This window comes from Psittacula echo, assembly GCF_963264785.1.
Source record: "Psittacula echo genome assembly, chromosome: 1".
NCBI classification, from domain to species: Eukaryota; Metazoa; Chordata; class Aves; order Psittaciformes; family Psittacidae; genus Psittacula; species Psittacula echo.
In genome coordinates this window covers 45,624,897-45,639,957 of record NC_137735.1, presented here as the reverse complement: position 1 = coordinate 45,639,957, position 15,061 = coordinate 45,624,897, and the positions used below count along the sequence as shown (strand labels likewise).

Here is a 15,061-nt window from a genome sequence, read left to right as displayed (position 1 = left end):
GAAGTGAAATTGCGACTGTTTGTCAGTAACCAGTAGGGAAGTCAAATAGCACCTTTTTGATTACGGTGAAGTCAGTTTAACTTGCTTATTTCTTGAAACTCAGAGGTAAACATTTGCATCATAACACACACTACAGTTTTCTGCAGTGTTTTGGTGATTTCAGCTGTAGAATTGCTGTAAGTAGAAATACAAGCAAGTGCTGACCATTCTAATGAAGTCAAGCGTTTTCTCAAAATTATTTGAAACAAAGATGTAACTCTGATGTGTTATTTCTTTGCTGTGTAAGGAGTTCCGTATAAAGGCTATTCTTTTCTTGAAAAGGGAGTTCTAAATCACCAAAATATCATAGCTTTTTATGTTTTAGGCAGGAAGAATGTACATATTGCCTTTCTAATGCACAGAAGTGTTTCTTCCCAGAAGTAAAAATGCTTTCAAGTAAAGTAAGCCAAAACTATTTTTCAAAAGCTAGTAAAGTCCTGTTTAATGTTTTGTTCTAATAGTGAACTTGCCTTTCCTCCCTTTTCTGCTCTGCATTCCAGAGTTCAGCAATGTGTGTTTGTAACTCTAGCTTCTTGGTTTAAACATAATTACGCTGAGAGGATGGGCATGGAAGTGCTGCTGCTTCTTTATGCATTATTATGAATGTATAAGAAATTTAGAAGTTCTCAGTGGATTTTCCATAGAGCAAGTGTTCGCAGCAAAATTAACTTTAATGAGTATCCTTGCTAAAGGTCCTTGAAAAAAGAAGGCGGCTGAAAATGATAACTCCCATTGGGCCAGATCTTCAAAAAATGTATGTGGGTGGTATGTACTGCATTTTGGGGTTTTTTTGTTTACCTTGAGGTAGGAAATCTTCAGCTTTTGTAGTGGGTCAGACTTCCTCTTGAAGAAACAGGTTGCTTGGTTTATTATTATCAGGTAAAGATAGCCTATTCCAAAAACATATGTTGCTCCTACATATCATAAATAGAGGTGACTAAATCAGAAGCAGAAAGCCACAGAGAAAACTATACTAAAAAACCCCACAAACTTTCTCAAACACATCAGTTCTTCCTCGTCCTGCAGTAAAGATCTTTTATTTTATTATCCCTGAAAGTATATTTCTCTTAGCCTTTACATTCTTGGTACAGTTTCTTTTCCTAACTTGGAAGCCCTTTTCAGCTCAGTCATTAGCCCTTAGGTATTAGCTTAATTGTTGAATAGTTGTTTAAGGCAAGTGTGGTTTTACTTGATATGCTCCAAAACTAGTCCTGACCTTATAAAAAACATCTTCTGTAGGTCCCTAATGCATTCTGCCTGTATGCTGCCTAGCTTTGGTGTTGGTACAGTAGATGCCAATATACATCTTGGGCTTCCATAGATAAGAATCTTGTGGTTTAACCTCTTCTATATTTTTTATTCTTTTCACATTAGAAATCATGAGACTGCCAGTTCATAATATCTATTTTATAGACAACTTTTCCATAGCAAAAATGTGGACTCTACTTTTGACTATGATATAGATTTTTCCCTTTCTCTGAATTCACCATTTCATGTATGTGTCTGTGCATGCACATATTTCCTTAGTCTGAGAGGCTTTCTGCCTTAGGTATCTGGCGTAGCTGCTGACACGTTACCAATGCTCCCTGACCCTTGTCATGCTGGCAAGCTGTTGAATCTATCAAGCTTGTGTTTGATTGGCTTTTTGTTTAAAGAAAAAAGATATTAAAATATCTGAAACTCTTTGAGGAGAGGTAAAATTAAGCTTCTTGTCTTGAGTTCATCTTAATTGGCCGACTCATTTTGATGTATTTCCTGCTGTGTGGATCAGTGTTAGCCTTCACATCATAAAAAAGATTTTTAACCATATGACTGTAAATGTGATGGAGTATACTATGATCTACTGGTAACAGTAAAGTCAAAGGCCAGATAGGAATGGCTCAAAGTATTTAAATAAGGAGAAAATCTGTGAAAAATCTTATTCTCGTACTGTATACGTTTTGGAACATCCTCTTTTACTCTTTCAGAATTATTTCTTTAGCATTAGTATTGAAGAGTGGTTAATATGTAAAAATAGTGATATATTGTTATTGGAAATAAGTTAAATTTTGCATTTTTCTGTATTTCAGTAAGTGATCAGAATGCTACAGAGAGACTGTGTTTACAAATTTCACTTCCCCTTACTTGAGAAACCACCCTTTTTTATCTTAACTCTAGCAAATGTTTAGTTTCAAACACATTTGCCTAAATAAAACTGTACTTTTCAGGCCTCTCACATTATTGAGACAAGGAAAAAGAAAGGGGGGGAAGTGGGAGAGGAATGGACAGAATGGAGCATTGATGTCAATTCTCTAGACCTGGCTGTGTTTTGTGCAGCAGCAGCTTTCCTTGGGGCAGATCTGTGTCCACACACACAGCCCAGCCTTTGCCTACCGCAGAGTAGACCCCATTCTGTAAGGGAGAGCCTGAGGAGCCAGTGTGATCCAGGAAACTTCCGTCTGTGTGTGCCAGAGAGGGGGAGAGAGGGAGACCTAGTGCAAAGGAGAGTAAGGGAGGAAGGCAGGGGAGAGAAGGGAGTTTGCTTCAGGCACTGCTGAAGGCTGTCAGAAGCAGACTGTTCAAGCAGCGCACTGGCTAGTGTGTGATTTAAGGGACAACATTCACTGGCTGCATTCATTGAATTGCTGAAGGACAGATATGACATCCGAATGCTACTTCTGTATGTTCTTGCTTATTGGTACCAAGGGTAAGTGTACCTGGCTCTTTTTCTTGTTTTGAACATTGCAAAGCAGATAGCTGATAAACTTCAGTTGTGCATCTTTTAAAAACTGATATCTCAGTGTTATTTTACAGCTCTTCATGGCAATCATTCTTTGATCGAATCAAAGTGTAATGCAGTCTCTCAAGGTTACTAGCTATGTGTAGGGATTAGATTTATTTTTACTTAATGATTTGAGAATTACTATGAACAGCTATGAGCTGAAATTAAAAAATAAGAAACATTTTAAACACTGCTTAAATACTTGCTGTAAATATTTAATGAAGGCACATATAGAACTGTCTCTTTTCAGATGCCGTGAAATCCACATTTTAGACTCAGTTCAGTAGTTTGCAGTTGTACTGTAGCTCTCAAAAAGTAGACTGTGGTCAGGTAGCAGGAATTTTTACCCTCTGATTCGGCATGATAGACAATAGAGCTTGCAAGATGGAGACTGAACTGAATCTAAGTTTTCCTCCGGCTGCAAGTCACTTCATTGTGGTGGGAGCTACACCTGACCTTCTACTTACTTTAGTAATGTTTTCTTCATTTCATCTGAGTACCCTGTCTGTAAGTGCTGCTTTGGACTTGGGTAAAGCTATCGCTGTGAAGCTGCTGATACTGATCTGTAGGTTGGATTTTCCTAATGGCTATAATTTTCTCTAGTTGTAATTTTATGTTAAAATTTGCCTCTTTTGTGCAATATCAATACAATAGTGAAATAGCTACTGTTTGCAATAACAAGTGTTTTGTTAAACTAAGAGGAGCATAAGGTTGAATTCTGCTACCACCTTCTCTGTTGAACAGCAGCTTGCTCTCTCTTCTGCTTTTAAATTAAACCTTTTTGAGTTTATGTGTGCTTACTCTGCTGCTTAACATAAGATTTGTAAGGGATATTGCCCTCCTGAGGAGTTTGGGGAATAGAGTTCCACTCACAGGTATTTTTACAGTTTCAAATCTTAGTTAAATCTGGGGAAAAACTCTAACCAGTTCTAGGATGTTTGGAGGAATATGTAATATGTGAGCTGCAAGCGTAAAAAAACAGTGCTATTAATTAATTTGGAATGAAGAACTCTATGATAATGAGATCTTATCAAGCCTGTGAGCAAAGTCTGGCTTCATACACAACCATGTTATCCATGCGCAATAATCCAATATTTAATGGTAGTACTTCAAGGTATGCAAAATAAAACTAAAAGATTTCAACAGATTAAGCTTTTCCTATTACTGTTTTTAAACCCAAACAGTCAAATCTTAAAACATGCATACAAGATGCGCAAATCATTGTTGGCATAATTTCTACTGGGTTAAATTCATCTCAGCTGTGGAATTCATGAAACATATTGAAATACGTTAAAGCATATTGCAAAATAGGATGGCAGATGAGGACTGTGAATGACTAAAGGCCTTCTAGTATTACAGTTGTGATGGCCATTGCCTTTTTAGGTGTTCATTGGTTCAACATATGTAGCATGTTATAACATTTACAAGAAAACCATATGGCTCATCTACATTGGTTAAAGAGAGAAGCAGTGCACTCACAGATTAAAGCACTGGCATGCCTGGAGTCTGTGCTGCCTACTAGTACTGTTTTCCTCCAGAAACAGTTCCTGTTTAGTGCCATTTCTGCTAACCTCGGTCAGTGCACTGTTCATAGCATCGCTGCCTTTCAGAGTTTTAGCCACCAATCTGAAGCATAACCACATCTCCAAGTTGGCTGATTTCATCTGCACAATTGATTTAACCTTTGTTCAAGTTTTTATGCTAGCTGATATTAAAATAAACACTCCTGGAGTAAGTATAGCTGTACCTAGAAATTGGGTTTGTTGTTTATGGACTGCTACAAGTTCAGCTGCCCAATTTTGCTGGGGGAGGTGGGGTGGTTTTGCTGTGGATTTTATTTCTGCAACACTCAGATGCTCATAATTCTTTAAAAATTAAAATGAGAAATGCCTATCATAAAAAACTACTCTTGCCTGACCCATCCATACCCATTCAGTCTACATCTGTCTGGTTTTCCACTCAACAACTAAAGCTGCACTAAAATAACTCCAGTAGCTCTTTTATTTTATTGTCTTCCTTCAAATTCTTGATTACATCTTTTTATATGAAAGCCTTTCCTTCCAAAATCCAAATAATCAAGCTAGTCCAAATAATCATGCCTTTTATGCAGCAGCAACTCTCAGCAACTACCTTACTGCTTCTCGTGTGGATTATATTATTCCAGGTAGAGGGTTTCTTTTGAAACAAAGCAGCATATGTACCATGGTTTTCACCATTGCAGCAGCATCAACAGTAACATGGACAAATGTAAATTTCACACTCTGATTGTTTAACTGGCAACATTGAATGGGTAGTCAGGATAAACATCTGCCTGGGTGGCTCACCCCTTTGTGAAGCTAGCAGGACACATAGGCATGTGGCTGATATTGCACTGGCTGCTGCCACATCTTGTTTCTTAGTAAAATAATCAGCTGTAATCACTGCAGCAAGCATAGTGTACGTTTGTGTCTTTACAGTCACTTTGATTAGCTCTCTGGGGACAAAAACGATTTTGTCCTTCTGGACTTTGGCTAAGTGCCAGACTCTCAAACAATTCATTAATCAATCATTAGGAAAAACAGAACATTTGTATATAAAACTATTCAAACTGAATTCCAACAGAGATTGGGCAGGCTTCTTGTGGAAAACAATTGTGGCTGCTATTTTAACCCTGTATGCTCTGTGCCCCTACCTGAAGTTTTCCAGTCCTATTTCTGCTTGTACCTACAGTTACCCTTCTCTCCTCTTTCTTTTCTTCCCCTCATATATATTTTTTCCTTCCCTTAAGCTTACTTCAAAATGAAGGGAAAACTGTCTTAAAACCATTAGAAACTTGCTAGCCCTTCCGGTGCTGCTTGCACGTGGCAGCTGTTTCCAAGGCCAAGACGTCTTATGCTGAATGCTTTCTGCCAAAGGTAAAGGGAAAGAGATCTTCCTGAATTGTTTGAAGTGTAAGTTCATGATTTTGCAGGAAACTGCTCTTGTTTACATAGCTTCTAACAAATTTTAAGATCCCTTCCAGGTTCGTAAATGGGAAAGTTAAATTAAGTCAGCCTTTGCCCAAGCTTAAATTACCATTGTGTAACAATAAGTTTTGGTCATTTCTTTTCTTCCATTTAATTTGGGCATTAATCTGACTGGCTTCCCTGTGGCTAGAAGAATAATGTGCATCTTGTAAATCTATGCGTACAACAAAAAAAAAAAATTCTCTACAGAAAATCAGGGATGAAGACTAAATTTCCTGAGGAAAATTTCCTTTAATGTCAGTTAGGAGGTAGTGAAAAATCAATGCAAAAATAAAATACAGCTCTGAAAGGTAGATCATTGCCACCTGTTCAGGTTGGGCTTCTTGCAATTGCTGCATGGCAAGGGTGCTTTCACCTCTCCATTGGGTGACACCAGGGGCTGTCCAACTTGCAAACCTATCTTGACTGTTTATAGCAACTCTACCAGGCTTGAACCATTTGCTCTGAAATTTTATATGCAGTATGGACTTTTATTCACTTGGAGCAAGAAGACAAAATTTACCAAAATAATTTCAGTTTTTCATAAATTGAGGAATTGGTACTTTGACGATGTTGAAGGATTCTGGGAATCTTGTATTAAGCAATGCCTTTTCTTAAAGGCATAAGTACTTCTGCTCTTTCCTCCATAAAATCGCTGTGTCTGACAGAAAGTCCTCTGACAGACCATCCCACTAGAGCTAATGAGCCTGTTCAAGCCTAGTTGCAGTAGCATAAAAATTAACCTTCTCTAATGGATGTTACTGGATGTTAGAAGCCAGCGGGAATCTGATCAGAGAAACTATCATCACTGATCACTTCACCGGTGATCTCAGTGAAGGTTTCCTGGTGATGCCATGTGTCCCATAGTCTGAAGCCATCAAATTAGACTTTGAAGCTAATGGTTCAAGGCAGGGTGGTGTAGTAAGCTGAGAGGATCAGAAAGTCCTATTGATTATGTCTGAAAGACAAAGAAGGTGAAAATATGTTGGGAAGGACTGAACAAGGAGACTGAAAGCAGGTGCCACAGGAAGAGGTAGGTGGGCCAAGGGGGCAGACCCATGAGGGGAAAAGCCTAATGCTACTTAGAAAGGGACAATGGAGATCAGAAAGGCTATTAGTCTAGGAGGCTAGAGACTGAGGAAAGGAATGTGTGAGAGGGAGCCAGCAGGCAACAGTGAATTAACTAAGGGAGGACAAGGAGCTATGAGAGTGGGGAGTGTCTAAAGAATAAAGTCAGAGGATGATGAGACCAGAACTAGGACCCTATGTGGACAGAAGGGGATGAGAGGGCGGGAAGCAGCTAGTGATTAGGCAAGAAAGGATGGAAGTGAGGTAAGCAGCCAGGGCAAGGAAAAGATGAGACTGACCAGAAAAAGGAGCTGTGCTTGGTGTGGGTGAGCACTATGCTACAAAACTGGAAGGAAGCTCAAGATTGCACTTTTGCTTATTGTGTCCTTGCAAAATACCCTCTTCTCCTTAACACCTCTGCCCAATGGATGGTAATTAATGTTATTGAACCACTCTACCCTTTTAGACACTAAAGGTCTGAAGAGCTAAAGGTTCTGAACTAATGATGCAACACGGTGTTATGAAATGTTGGTAGAAAACTGACTTCCTCTTTTAATAATCTGGGATGTTACTTGTATCAAAGAACTTTATTAATTTTGGAAACTCAGTGCTTAGGAATCGAGATGAAGGATGCAATCTTTATTTGACCTATGTGCACGTACTATGCTCTCTTCAGGCTCTAGCTCAACAAAAATTTGTGCTTTGTATACTGCATTTGAAGAATGAATCAGAAACAGTGAATTATGCTGCCTGTGTGACCCTTTATTCATTTGCTGTAGAAGATAAAGATAAATTGTGAGTGAAGCTGGGAATTACAAAATGATGGCTATGTGATGAAAGCAACTGAACTCTACTGTGGAAAACTGATTTCTGTTCCTGTTTCTTGCCCCAGACTGTGAAGCTCTAAATACTTTGTAAATTGATAATAATTATATGGCAGGTTTTCTAGAGTTTTTGGCTTGATCATCCTGATGTGGCAGCGTTCATTTCACAGCTGCCACTTGAAATCTGTAAAAGCTGTGCTTTAACTCATCTGTGAAGCTGATTCGGAAAGTAGAAACCTAAAATTGCCAGAAACACTCACCACACATATGTTAATGTCTCGGCTCCCCATCTGAGCAATAATACCATATTCTAAACTGTAATCTAAACAATCTGTGAGGATTTAAAAATGGGAAGTCTAATTATTGTAGGCTTATGGCTGAACGAATGAGGACTGTAATACTGTAGCTTTTAAGTGGTTGGACCATAGACTAAGCAGCAGGATGTCAGTAATCCATTAGAAGACTAATCAAAGTGTAGGTAAAATGCCTGTAGTATTGTATGGGGGTGTGATTGTAGAAATGTATGAAATTTAAAGATCTGTGACAGAATTTGAATGTATGATACTAATAACTGGTGTCACATAAAGTGACTTTGTATATGCAAAGAGGTAATGCAGAATATTATGCTCACTACCTGCTGTGTTGCCCTCAATGCTCATGGGGGATCCAGCGTGCAGTGGATTTGTGTGACAGGGTGACATACAGATACCAGGAAGAATGACTGATGGGAAAACATGGGTTTGAATGAGTATCTGGAGCCACCAGCTTTGGTCCTGGGAGGGCAAGTTGTCCCTGTATACATAATGGTAGGGGAAGAAGGTGGGCAGGCTGTGGAGAGGAAGAGCCCACCAGCAGCTGATCCTGAAGGACTTGTAAATGTGAGATCACTTAGCAGAGTTTATCCAGAAAGGATGTTAAATCACTCAGCCCTTTATACCACAGGTCATTGTGTTCCACCAGTGCACTCTCTACTCCCAAGGCTTTATTTGGTCAAATTTGGTCAAAATGTTCACTCTCAGTCAAGTAATTATTTCCTCCAGAGTAGAGCAAGGACCACTGCGGCACTACAAATGGCAGAGGCTGTACAGTGACTGAGACTCTAAGATGTGAGTAGGTTTGTCAAAGCAGGTGAACGTTGCATCTTTCTCCTCTGTTCTGCAAAGAAAATAAAAGCACTGACTTGATCTGGGAAGTAAGTCTTTTTCCCATCATAGACCTGATTGTCAGTGCTGTGCTGAACCTGAGGGGAAAAGCACAGTGCTTGGAAAGCTTCTGGTGGTGTTCTTTCAATTAGAAATCTTTTTTTTTTTATGTTTTACTTCGATTTTCAGTTGCTATTAAAAAACTAATATATATATATGAAATTCAAAAATAGGTGAGATAGCAACAGACCACACCTTCTTTGGAATCAGCTACTAAGAACACCATCCTTTAATCAAACATTAAGTTCTGGCCACAACTTAGTTAAAGCCAAAGTTTACACTGCATGGGAAAAATGAATTTTAAAACCAAGTTATTGTAGGTCAAATGCCTTGATTAGTCTAGAGAAATTAATAGTAATACAGTTGACAAAGATGAGAATACACTTTCAGATGTCATTTTCTGATCTTCAATTCCATGTTAAAACACGTGAATTAACTGTCTTACCTAGGAACTACAGACTCCGGTTTTCAGACACTTTCATTCTGTTCTGGCGTTGAAATAACACTGCAAGCTTCTAGTTCTTTTGGTATTTTCTTCATATTTCAAAACCTGTTGTATCATAACATTAGTTTCAAAGCATTTCTCAACTCATTCCTTACAAATTCCTCCTGTGGCTGGTTTGAAAATATTTTAATTTAGAAATGCTGCTAAATCTTTGGTACAGAGTTTTCAGCATCATGCAGAAGGATAAAACCTCTCTCTTCTTTTCAAATACATATCAGAAATGGCTATTAAATAGTTGGGCTTTTCTACACTCCTAACAGTTGTATGTCACACGAGGGTCTTCTTTTTCTTAATATGTTTTTAAAAATAGCTATTTTTTCTAATAAGTACTGATAATTTCTCTAGCCTGCTCACCTACACGTTTTTAGGTTTTATCATTATTTGATTTTATTTTAATTTTTTCTTTTTTAAATCATTTACATATTTGCTGCTTTCACATCATCTTTTAACCAGATTGGTTTCTAGCCCACAGAAATAGTCCTCGTGTTTATGGATGTGCAGCTTTGGAGAATATTAACAATATTTTTAAATTATCAGTCACATCCACAACTGTTTTAAGTGTGGGGATATGATCTTGTAAGTTACAAAAAATGTTATTTTGATATAATTGCCTTTCTAGGAATTACTTCTTTATTGAAATAAGGTATCACAACAAAATGTGTAAAGTTAGATGTGAAATTTTAAGATTTGCTCTCTGGACATGTCCAGCAACATCTTGTATGTTTTATGTAGGGAAACATTAGGAGCTAAGAATATTTAATGCATCTTCACTGGGTAAGTTATAGGTATTTGCTTATACAGAGCATGGTTTCACTTGCGTTAACAGTGAGAACACACTCAATGGCAGGCACACACATCATCATGTGTTGATTTAGCCGGAGTGGGGTCAAAAGGAAGAAAAGGAGGAGCTATAGACCATGTGGAGGCAAAATCCATCAGTAATCCATGCAAATGTACTGTTTAGCTGCATCTAAATACAGAGAAAGACTTCTGAATATAGTTTCTCACTATCTTTTTTTTTACCTTAGTTGGGAAAATTAATATCCAGGTAACTTACACCTATGTTCTGCTGTGCAACATTTCTTTATATACCTAACAATTGTATAAAATCTGAAAGTTATCATCTTAAAATCTATAACTCTCAATCTGCATGCACGTGCAAAAGAAACAATAAGCCAGATGTCTCCAATCATGGTTCAACCAGCAAACATTATTCACTCTAGGAAAGTCAAAAATCCTATTAGCTTGAGATAATTTCTGTTTTATGATACCTTAACTGACGTGTCACGATTTATAGCAGTGAGTTATGTTTACTCATAATAAAATACAGTAGGTATTGGAAAACTTGTGGTTTTTAAATTGAACCAAATATTCAGATGTATTTATTTAAGCACAGTGCCCTCAAACTGATTTTTCACATAATAGTTCCATAAGCTCTCAGGGAACAAAAAAAAGACCTCTAAACCACTTTCAAATTATATTACTTCAAAACAGAACAACTGTGGGTTCCATTTTTATAATACTTGAGGACAGGGGGACCTTACAGATTTGTAGGGCAAAGCAACCTCCCAGATTTGAACTTGTAGTTGTATGTAAAATTTAAATTCTTGATAGTTATAAATGGTTCTTGGTAACAAAAGTAAGTGAATAAATAAAATGTATTAAGTAATCCTGTCTTGGACTCACTGAGAAATACTATATTGTTACAAAATTAATCTTTAGTATGCTTCAAGCTTCATTTCATATTATGCTGGCTTAGTTACACTGTAAGAATGATCATTAAAATCCTTTCAGCCTTTATTAGAGGCCCAGTGTATGAAAAAAATAGATTATGTTTTGTATTTCAAATATTAGGGCTCCCAAAACAGTTTTTCCCATTTCTTTCTCTGAAGTCTTACATAGAAAAAGCTTGCCTGAGAGTATCTTACAAAGAATATTGCAGCTTGTTTAGTTCAAGCAAGTCAGTAGCAAAATAAGAGACTAAAGAGCAAAAGAAGATGGAGAAAGAGAAAATAAAATCTCCCACTGCCCCCCTTCTGGTTCTTTTCCTCAGCCTTGGGTCGGGCTGCCTGTTCTCAAATCTGTTTTTCTCTCATCAGTGGTTTTTTGTTGGTTTTTTTTTTTTCCCTGTCACAAGGGCATTCTGAAGTCAGTGTGAAAGAAGTTACAGCTAAGTCATGGAACTTGGGAGGAGACAAGAAGAGAGTTTTGCCCTTTTTGATCTAAGAAAAGCTAGGCAAAGTGTTACTTTGCTTAATCTTATAGATTGTTTTCTGTTGAGAAGTTAATGATAGTCAAGTAATTCTTTGCTGTTCTGCTCATTTACAAATAATGTATTCTCAGAACATCATACAAGTAGAATATCAGCAACAAATTCGCTGTTGCTGCCTGTCTAATTTCACTCCCTTTTTCATTGTAGCTTTTTCTTAGTGCTTTGCTAAAACTATTTTCTGTCTTATCTCCTGGATTTCTTTTTACTTCCATGCATGAACACAAACTCCTCTCCTCTGTATGGTATTGTGTCATGAAAGTGACCTAAATCTGCCTTTTCTTTATGGAACCTTAAGACACATATTACAAATGTCTGTTGTTTGTCAATGCTAATAATTTAGTTCTCACTAATCAGTGTTTCACGTTTGCTTACTTTACGTATGGCTGACTGGGTTAGGTTGTGCAAAGCGTCAAGTCTGAAGTTAACTTCTTTACTGTAAACTCTAATTATTGTCATTTTGTATTTAAACTAAGAATGCTGGTTATTCAGATGAGATGAATGATTGTTGCTTGAGGGACACTAATTTATTGATAACCAGTTGTCCTTGATCCTCTTGGCTAAAGTGCATTTTAAATTATTTGATTGCTCAGAATTAGAAAAACAATATAAAGCAACTTCATTAGGTTACTACTAGGTGTGTTATGAGACAGAAAAATAAATGTAAGATACATGGCAAGTACTACTATATATGAAACTTTTTTCCTCTAGGATTATGAAACATAAAAAAATGCCACTCCTGGTGTGAATATTATTATTTTTTATTCATGTCTTCAAATCATTAACTTACAAAGGTATTGTTTCAAAGGAGGAAATTAAATCATTATTTTAAACAGAGTTGTTTTATTTTTGGGACTCAAAGAACCAGCCCAATTGGAGGCCTCAGTGAAGAAGAATCAGCTCCTATGAGAGGAGTTTTCCTTGATCTTAATGGCTAATCACTGCCTTTCTGGGCCTTTCAGCTGGGATGGTACTGACAAGTACTGTGTATTTAACACCTTTACCTTGGTGCCTTCATTTTTGTTCTGCATCTAATGCCACCAAAACAAAATTCTAGCTTTTCATGTGTCCAGCTTTAAACTTCATATTGCACTGCTTTGAAAAAGAAATTAATGAAATCAAAGGGGTTACACCAATGCAAGACAACACTGGAGCAAAAGAAAGCCTAAGTGATTTTATTTTCTCTTGGAAATCTCATGTCAGAATATAGAGATAGAACTTCTAATACTTCAATATTATTTACATTCTGTGTATGTGGGGACAGGAAGAAAAGGGGAAGAGGGGTGCCAAAAAGTTTTGGCTCTGCTCATTAATTTGTGTCTTAGACATTCTGCTGAACTATTTTGTAGCAGATCCTCTGGGAATGCACTATAAAAATTGAGTTTCCAGACAAAATTAATTACAGTACATATGGGGCTTTTTCAAGTATTATCTCTTTCAGCTTTTTCTGTTCATCAGAATCTCTTTATTCTACGTTCTGTGTAAGCAGAACAAAAAGACAAATTAGTGAAAGGTATAACAGCCAATCCTCTGGCAAGGTGCCACATGACCAGTCTGAATTGCTCTACTGGTAGTTTCTGGCCCTGAAGTAGATTTATCTGGCAGTTATACAAAGAAGATCTTCCAGCACTATAGCTAGATTAATTAGACTAAATTATCTGTGGCATAACTGATAACTAACTTCAGTAATGTTGTTATGAGATTGGAGTCTATATTTTCAAAAAGATAGTACAAATTTTCTGCTTTGGAAAACACTTGTGAAATGGAAGCATTGTGAAATCCACATCAAGGCATAAAGGTACAAGATGAGATTAAGATCCAAGATAATGATGAGATTAGCAAGTCATATACATCTTTTGTGCTAAAATCTTTTGTAGTATATTGTGTTTAATGAAAGCAAATATTTTATATAGTCAGTCATAAACTTGCGTGTTTACTACATATTCTTAAAACATATAACATGGTCTACTAAAGAGAACTGTAATTTAAACAAAACTGAAAATATAATTCTGGTTTCAAGAGCAACATCCAAAATTTTAAAAATTGCTTATGTTCTAGAAATGAAGCTGTTGTAACCATTTGGAATTCTGAATAAATGACACTGTCATTTTCACCTAATAAAATATAGAATAATATAAAAATGCATGTGCTATGCAGATATTTAGAAAATGCTAAAGACATCAGGGCTGAACAATTAGCAAAGGAGGAAAGGAGCAAACTACTGCAAAGGCAATGTAGTGATAACAGTATAATTATACTCCCATGGCGATCTTGTACAAATGCTTGAATCTTTTAAGCTACTGATGCTTTGCCTCAAGGATTAATGTTAAAGTATCTCTCACCACTGAAGCAAGGTCTGTTTTGGGCTACAAGTTTTGTCATAAATTGCTCCAAAGTTCCCTTGTTTAGTGGGGAGAAGCTGAATAATTCAGAAAAAAAACCCAGAAAAATTAACATAAGACTGAACTAAATATTATTCATTTCAAAATATTATTGTAATGGACAAATTCAGTCAACAAATTATTTCAAAAAAAGTAAGATCTTTTCAAGATGTTATATATTTTTGGTGTTTTTTCTTTATGTGTTGATTAAAATGCTTCTGATCAGAGTTAATCAACCATTTGTCACTATTATTCTTTGTAAATTGTCAAGTATCCATCTTTTAAATTAAAGGAATTCATAGTTATAAACTTGTTTTTAGCCTTGTTCTGATGATTTATATTTAAAAATAAAGGCTACAGGCCTGCGAGATGTCCTCCTCTGTATTATGGTAAAAGTTTTTCAAAGCCAGTTCATGTGCCCTCCAAATACCTTTCAGCAGAAGAGAATTCTTTTTTAATCAACTGTCATCTTATTCAGGCTAGCACAAAAATGATGAGCAAAATCGATTTTAACTTTCATGTTTTCTTTGTTGACTCATTTTGTTTTGTTTGAAGAAAACATTCTGTTTCTAAATAAGCATTTCAAATGAATATTTTCATTCTTCTCTTCCTTTAGCCCATTTCCCACTGTGTCTAGATGTACGGCAAATAAAACAAGTTATGAGAGGGCAGGAAAGCTCCCACCACTTCATGCATTTGCATTGGTCTCTCCGAAAAACTGGGGCTTTTGTAGGTAAAATAGTTTTCCATCATGGTAAGTACAAGGTGGAGTCTTCAGTGCCATGGTCAATTCTCGGTCCTTATCATCTAAGGACTTTTTCTAAAATCAGCTGGATTTCCTCAGCCCCAGTACTTTTAAGCTGATAACTTTCACAAAGTAAACATGTTAGCTTATTTGGCTGATGGAATTTGAGTCTCATTTTGGACTCATGACAATGGGTCTTCATGAGATCCAAATTTTTAAAAATATAAAAATATTTTCCTGGTTTTATGATATACCCTTATTTGAACCTATGTGCAATACAGTT

At 36.7% G+C, this 15,061-nt stretch overlaps 1 protein-coding gene across 1 annotated transcript in view; it reads left to right on the top strand.

Moving 5' to 3' along the window:
- Positions 1-2,676: 2,676 nt before the first annotated feature.
- The window catches only part of RXFP1 (relaxin family peptide receptor 1), a gene marked incomplete at both ends in the record, with an annotated part of 45,144 nt that continues 32,759 nt past the window's right edge, over positions 2,677-15,061 (top strand). Inside the window, one exon of the mRNA XM_080633547.1 lies at positions 2,677-2,725. Within this exon, the coding sequence (XP_080489673.1) occupies positions 2,677-2,725 (49 nt within the window). The remainder of the gene's footprint in view (positions 2,726-15,061) is intronic.